A 7,612-nucleotide genomic window follows, 5' to 3' on the forward strand; every position below is an offset into this window, starting at 1 on the left:
TGCGTGATTTGGAACGTCATGGGATTTCTCAGAAGAATAATTAAGTTTAAGGTCTCCGCACACTGAGACTTTGTAGTTTAGTCGATAGAATCATTCATTTTATGCTAAATTATCACATCACTACATAAAAAGTGTTTATTTTCTCTATGGTCGGTGAGCATTTTTTTGGTGGTAGGTATTTATTTTGTTTGTTGACAAAATTCATGATGAAAACGAAAATAAAGTGGTAAAATTCGTGTGATTCACTGTTTTGTGTCTTTGAAAAGAAATAAAATATGTCTTCAAGCTCGGTAGAAGATTTGCCAGATCAATACAAGGTGAGTTATGGTGTTTCAGGCGGTGGGATAATCTACGCGGAGTATTGCGCTTTGATTTTAATTGACCTTGTAATCAATTGTGTGGAATAAATACATTGTTTCTACCTTGTTGGTAAGTGTGTTGTGTTTGCTTCATGAAGACAATAAAATATGGCACACCCATGTACTAAATTCAAACCAGTATCTTATCAGGTGTAACAATAATTCATCTGTAAAATCATGGAAGTAAAATAATCTTTTGTTTGATAACGAACTTGATGACTAGTTTGTTAAACTTACCCACAATGTTGCTAAATAAAAAAATAAATAAAACTATATATTTGTAATAATTTCCACACACCCTCGTCAGCTGTTCGTGTCTTCGACATTCATTATAAAATATATAGACCTATATTCAGCTGTAAGTGCCGTTTATGGTGGAAAATTTATAAACTATGAATCTATTAGGTGTAGGTACAATGATTTTGTCCTGAACATTCGTCATAAGTACTGCTGCCATTTCTGTGCAGACATGATTTTGTAGATCACATTATTCCCTTTTCATGCACAGTATCTGAATAGATTGTTATCTAAGGCTTTTTTCTTATTTGGGGCTATTTTTATAACAGAATAAAAAAGTCTGAAGCTGTCTTCTAAACAGTATTCTTGTAAGTACAAGAAACTGTGCTAAAATCTAAATGTAATCTAATCTGCAGGATCTATTTACACAAGATGGAGTACTTCTCAAGGCATGCATCGGTCGACCAATCACGGACCTCAACACGATTGGTATGCTATGCATCGTGGAGACTCCAGAGAGGACCAAGTGCATTGAGTGGCGGCCTCTCGACCTGATCACCATCGATTCTGACACTCAGGACCAGGAGTGGGCTGTTGTTAATACCATTGGTAAGTCTATTTACATTTATTACTTATAAGAACGATAGTAATGTAAAACAATCTTGAATAATGCAAGGGTCCACATGCTGCCTATGGCGCCAAAGATACCAAGTTTGAATACCCATACAGATTTAGTATTAAATTATGGGGGTTTGGGTTTCTAAGGTGTCTCAATAAGTTTGTGAATGAATTATGACGCTTGCTGTGGTTTTCAGTCTATGTACTTTATATTATATTCTTTAACACCAACAGGGCGTCGACAGAGGACTCTCAGTGGCAACTTAACATCAGACTACATGACAGCTCGAGCGCGCATCATCAAGATCCCCCTCGACGACCTCAAGACCTTCCGGGTCTCACGCAACAGCCAACAGATGCAGTTCTCCACCAAACCAGGCATTTGGCAAACCACATTCTTCTTCCAGCATGGAAATGCTGAAGTATTTGTTACATACCTGAAGAACCATGTCAAAACAGCCAAGGCCAGGCATGATAGAAATACGTACCTGGTCATTGAACCGAGCCAAGAGACTCAAGCTCTGAATAGATCATTTGCTGAGTTGGATATCTTTACAGAGAACACTACAGATGTTGTGTGGAGCCTTGTATCGAATTTCAAACAGAGGCCTTATGAGACTACTTTAGAAGCGTTTTCCAAGTTGACTGATATAGGTGTGTAGCTTGATTGTTGTAGTTGTATATAGCTTGTGTAATGGATTATGTTGCTAGTAGGTAAAGCAATTATATGACGAGGTGGATGTGTGATAATTGCATACTAATTATCAAGTAGCTATGTTGTACTAGGTACTTGTCTCGTATGTATGCCTATACCTGCATAACGCACATCCATAACAATTTTATGATTGTTATGTTAAGAAATTAACTAATTATTATTTTCAGTATACTACGGCAATGAAGCAGTCAACGGGAAGCGTGACGTTTCTGATGAAGTTGCGGACTTATTGACTAAGAGCATGAGTGCCCTGGAAGACGCCACCTCAGTGACGAAAAGTGACGAGTATGAGGTCATCAGTGTGAAGCCTACCCTACAACCGCGACCTGCTATACCTAGGTAATAAATATGTTTTCCTCTCCTGTCGTGACATATTATAGGCTAAGATTTTATGTCCCCAAGATTACAGATATGCAAACTGCAACCAATGATATAAATTTAATAGTAATAATGTTCTTTCCAGAGGTACACCCCTATCCACCGAGAAGTGGGAAGGGCTCGCTGACACTGAAGGACGAATCACAGAAGTTGATGGTGTTCGACAACTAATATTTAGAGGGGTGAGTGTGAAAACCACCAGCTTATGGACCTAAAGCTAAAAATGTAGTTGATTTTGCTTGATATAATGGTTAATAGGTATTATTTGTTTATTTATTTGTTCTTAGTTTACATGGTAAAAACCGTAATTTAATAACCTTAATATTTAATTGCAGGGTGTAGCGCATTCCATAAGGCACTCAGTGTGGAAATACCTGCTAGACTACTATCCCTGGAACATGACCCGGACTGAACTCAAGTCACTACAGAGGAAGAGGACAGAAGAATACTTCTCAATGAAACTGCAATGGCGCTCAATGACTGACGCACAAGAGTCGAGGTTCTCCGAATACAGAGATCGGAAAAGTCTTGTGGAAAAAGACGTGAATCGTACGGACAGGACACATCCATTTTATGCCGGCGATAACAACCCCAACTTAGTGGTTCTACAGGATATACTGATGACCTATGTGATGTACAACTTTGACCTGGGATATGTTCAAGGAATGAGCGATATTTTGGCTCCGCTGCTTTTGTTGTTAGGCAACGAAGTCGACAGCTTTTGGTGTTTCGTCGGCTTTATGGACAAAATTGTGAGTAATTTTAATCTCATGATATTTTTTTCCATGCATTTACTTTTCTTATGGCTTTAGGGTTTCTCATTTCACCGTCAAGTCATTCAGACAACAAATACGGGAGATGTCGCAAAAAACCTCATTACATACAGTGTGTTGCAAAAGTGGTATAGTATGCCGAGAGGGGGTGACTCGGTCATTCTGAACAACTTTCACAACCCCTGAGCCACGGGCCAGGCGGCGGGCGGAGTATTATATACTCTATGGCGGAGAATACCGTATATATCGTCCGCTTCCACAGCCTAAATAGTTATCTGTAGCAGCTGCTCCGCCCGCTTACGTTGTGGACGCGTATCCTACAGTAAAATTCTCCTCTTAAACCCCCAGGCGTCAAACTTCGACATGGACCAGGCGGGCATGAAGCAGCAGCTGCTCCACTTGCAGCAACTGCTGACGTTCGCCAGCCCCCCCCTCGCGCACCACCTCGCGCAGAAGGACTCCGGGAATATGTACTTCTGCTTTAGGTGGTTGCTGGTCTGGTTCAAGCGGGAGTTCTCGCATAGGGATATTATGAGGTAAGGGTATTTATGATGCGTTTTCATAATAATTTCACATCGATGTCTAAACAGGAGTAGCTATAAAAACATAATCATGTATAATAGTAGGGTTATTCGTAGATTATAATATTTATTGATGACTAAAAATATAAAAATAATTCCGTAAGTTTGGCACAAATTTGTTACTGTTATAATTTCAGTAATTACAATCAAAGCTTACGAAAGATCGTCATCACACTATTTTAATTAATATTTTGTTTCAGGCTATGGGAAGTTCTTTGGACGGGGTTGCCATGTGCCAACTTCCATTTACTAATCTGTGTTGCTATACTTGACGCTGAAAAAGATACCATCATAAACAACGACTACGGATTCACCGAAATTCTCAAAGTAAGTGTATTCATTATTTTCAATAAATGTAGGTATCTATTTGATTCGCGGCCCATAATGTAGTAGCTGGTAAATTGTGCTAAAGATTCAATATTTGATTTAGATTTAGTTCTCTGTGGCTCTTGTATACAAAAAATTATAACAGGGAAACTATGTAGGTACCTATTACCTTTCATTCACCGTCAAAGCCATACTAATACATGTTTATCACAACACTCCTCTTTCCTCCCACAGCACGTGAACGACTTATCCATGAGCCTCGACGTAGACCACATTCTGAGCTCCGCAGAAGGCATTTACCACCAAATTAAATATGCCGACCATCTGACAGACCCCATACGGGTGATTCTCGGCTTCCCGGTCGAGACGCCACAGCCTCAGCCGGACTCTGACGACGACGAACTACCCACCACCTCCAAGTCGAATAGCCCAACTGCAAATGGTAAATCAGAGAGTGACGTAATGAAAGGGAGTACTAATTCTGGAAGCATCTATGGAGCCGATACGGAGGAAGTTATGTATCAAATAGGATTGGATATGAACTTTTAGAGCACGTGTTTGTAAATAATACCAGCACATACGTTTGTTTAGTTTATTGGCTTGTTTAGTTTGTGTATATGTATTTATGCATGGTTTATCCTTTTTATTACGAATAATATATAATATACTTTATATATTTTATTATGTTATGGAATACGTCGTACCTTAGCACATTTAATCTAGATTGTAGAACACACTCGTATAGTAAGCAAGAAAAGTAATCATAGTTGCAAATAAGATATTATTATTTTATTATTATTGCTAAGAAATGCTAAAATCGAAAAACATACAAAATCATCTTAAATTGAAGATTAATTATATCATCGTTTTTATTTCATTTGACTAGATTTTATGAGTTAGTCGTAGTAAATGCTCGCAAAAATAACGGTTGAGCACCGCTACTTAAGATTAGGAACATGCACGCATGTTTATGGTGAGAGCATCACTGTTTCAGTATACATGATACATAAATTGTTTTTTAGTCAAATATTATACATATATTTTTTATCTACTAACAATAGTATACCGGCTGGATTTATATTATACAATACCAATATTATAATATAGTTTCAACAGGGTGGGCCGTAAAAGATTGCAAATAGAAACACGTGATTTCTTCAAAACTGTTCGCGGGTGGCGGTGGCAGTGAAGTTTGCTATGATTCATGCCACGATGTATCCCAGGACTAAATCCTGTTCAGCACGGTCATGTATTTACGGAGGGCGTACATTTCACATCAATGGGCACATTAATTGTCACCACTGCCAATATTAGAGCTCTGAAAACTATATGGTGCAATATTATACGGTGAAATAAGATGTGTATTCACGGTTTTTTTCAAAGTTTACGTAGTCTTTTGTGTAGGAGTGTTAACAATGAGCTAGGCAATGGAACTCATTTTTTCGACTCATGTTTCTAATTTGCATACATTTATGGCCCACCCTGTATATTACCATTATTATTTTGAACTTGATATCACCTGCACTTTTTATTTTGTTTGTTGACATTTTTTTTCCATTTCAGGTTACACTCGAATATAATGGCTTACACATATCCATAGTGACGAAAAGTGTTTTGGTATTACTGGCTTAGAGTTTATTTTAGAAGATTAGACTAGAAGTAAAAATTGATTATATAATAATTCGATTATGTATCTTGTTGACTGTACCTAAGAGTGATATATTACATTTTATATTTTTATATGTCTGTCGTGCTCTGCTAAAACTTAAGTATTGTATTCATGCTCTCCTTTGGTTCTAGAAGAGTGTTTTATTGATAATGTTTGTAAGTTGGAATGTTGGTTGTTGATTTGTGATTGGATTGAATGTAAGATATAAACATAGCTTAGAGCCTTATCAGAAATATATATTTTATAGTCTATTACTTATTTCGAGAAGATCCTTACAATTCTTACAAATGTAATGAAGAGGTGCTAAGCCTTGTATCACCAATTTATCAGTGATCTGATCACGACACAGATATTTGTTAAAGATAATACTATAGAACGTTGTTTTGTGAGGTATTATCTGTTAGGCTTTCTGTTTGTAAACCATTACTTGATGAGCTACATATTTGGTAAAAAATATTATACTTATAGGTAAACTGCACCGGTGAAGATAAACCACATTAGCTGAAAGCTGCCGTCTAAAATAAGATGGAATAAAAATACAGGATAGAATTTTATCAGTGAACAAGACTTGTCAACAGTCAGACTTGATGTATAAGACATCCTGAAAAGGATCAGCTGAAAATAATTGCGAAAAACTTAGTAATATTTTTCATTGTACCACTTCAAATCGGGTGTTTTACTGATAATATTCCGCACTGTTTACATTTGTCGCGTCTACAATATATCACCGATGAAGTTTCACTCTAAAAATACCTAGCCTATAAGTATGAATAGAACCTATATCTCAGTGAGTGATAATATGTTGGCAATAAAACAACCTTTCTGTATAAAAAGTGTTTAATTTATATCCTGAATGGGCAAGCCTTTATGAGACGCCTTCAAACATGTCGCTGACAAACCCTAGTCCGCTCAAGAGTGTGACTGTGGTGATAGGATTAGGCAGTAAGATTAGCGTCAGTCGTTGACTACCCAGCGTGCGCCGGATTATACCTGGTACGGTAATACCTACATAACTTGGGCTCCTTCTGAGACTTCTCATAACTCTTTCGACTGCGGGTCACCAACTCACCATGCGCTATTTCATGCTTCGTCCATACTCACGAGAGGAATACTTACAATATTATTCTGAATATACTTATTCATACCTACTCTATGCTCGGGATATGTGAGTAGGTATCTTGATCTAGCCCTGACTCCATAAATAGGTTTCCTAACGATTAAATATGGCAATTATTGGTTTTACGGATTTACAAATCTATAGGAATTACCCTACCTTCGTAAGTAAAACACCCTGTATTGTATACCAACTACATAGGTTTGGCAAGCAGGAATCAATGCCAACAGGACATGCCATCCCATTGAATAGGAGTACCCGAGTCCGCGTTGTTCTATGTTCCACCGTATAAACGACCGAGCCCTTCTTTTGTTTACGAAATCCAAATTGAAAATGAAACATAAATATTACTTTAGTACATAAGTACCTACCTATTAATTTCAGGTAGGTAGGGCACTGGACGGCCGCAAGGTTAGAAAACAATTTTGTTATCTTGTTTCCGATTCCATCTTGATAATGATTAATGGCAACATTGTCGACGGGACCTATTGAAAATAAATGGAAACAAAATAATTTTGAATATTATTGTACTTACCTCCCTACTTCAGAGGAAAAAGGTAGGTAGCTAAGTTCTTATTCGCTTTAAGTAGATACAGATGAGGTTTATTAGTACCTAGGTACACTTCATTAGAAGCAGGGTTTTATACCACCATACATACGAGTACCTACCTACAAATAAACCTGAAATCCCGATAAAATATGATGATGATTATTTGTAGATTTAAGGTAACTACAGTATTGTGCAAATTAATGTGAACACGAGCGAAAATTTTAAAAAAATGCATTTATAGGTCTAAAATTTAAAAAAACAGAGATATATTAATACAATTTAGGTTATTTT

General features: G+C 37.2%; 1 protein-coding gene across 2 annotated transcripts; it reads left to right on the forward strand.

The window, feature by feature from the left end:
* The first annotated feature begins 130 nt into the window (after window positions 1–130).
* LOC105390072 (TBC1 domain family member 15) lies at window positions 131–6,490 on the forward strand. 2 transcript variants are annotated; one of them, XM_011561306.3, is made up of 10 exons: window positions 131–317; window positions 1,013–1,205; window positions 1,449–1,868; window positions 2,097–2,268; window positions 2,393–2,489; window positions 2,643–3,059; window positions 3,429–3,616; window positions 3,862–3,988; window positions 4,223–4,501; window positions 5,552–6,490. In XM_011561306.3, exons 1-10 carry the CDS (start codon window positions 276–278, stop codon window positions 5,618–5,620), a joined length of 2,004 nt encoding a protein of 667 aa, XP_011559608.1. In that variant the 5' UTR covers window positions 131–275; the 3' UTR covers window positions 5,621–6,490. The 2 variants fall into 2 exon arrangements, with proteins under 2 accessions (XP_011559608.1, XP_011559610.1); XM_011561308.3 differs by having other exon boundaries at window positions 4,223–4,430.
* The last annotated feature ends 1,122 nt before the right edge of the window (window positions 6,491–7,612 follow it).

Source organism: Plutella xylostella, chromosome 12, assembly GCF_932276165.1.
Source record: "Plutella xylostella chromosome 12, ilPluXylo3.1, whole genome shotgun sequence".
Taxonomy (NCBI): domain Eukaryota; kingdom Metazoa; phylum Arthropoda; class Insecta; order Lepidoptera; family Plutellidae; genus Plutella; species Plutella xylostella.

Bases quoted from the DNA above. Each gene is read 5' to 3' on its own strand.
- LOC105390072 (XM_011561306.3), top strand. From the start codon at position 276: ATGTCTTCAAGCTCGGTAGAAGATTTGCCAGATCAATACAAG. The intron at 3,060-3,428 runs GTGAGTAATTTT...TTAAACCCCCAG, and splicing joins TCGGCTTTATGGACAAAATT to GCGTCAAACTTCGACATGGA. The intron at 3,989-4,222 runs GTAAGTGTATTC...TTCCTCCCACAG, and splicing joins GATTCACCGAAATTCTCAAA to CACGTGAACGACTTATCCAT.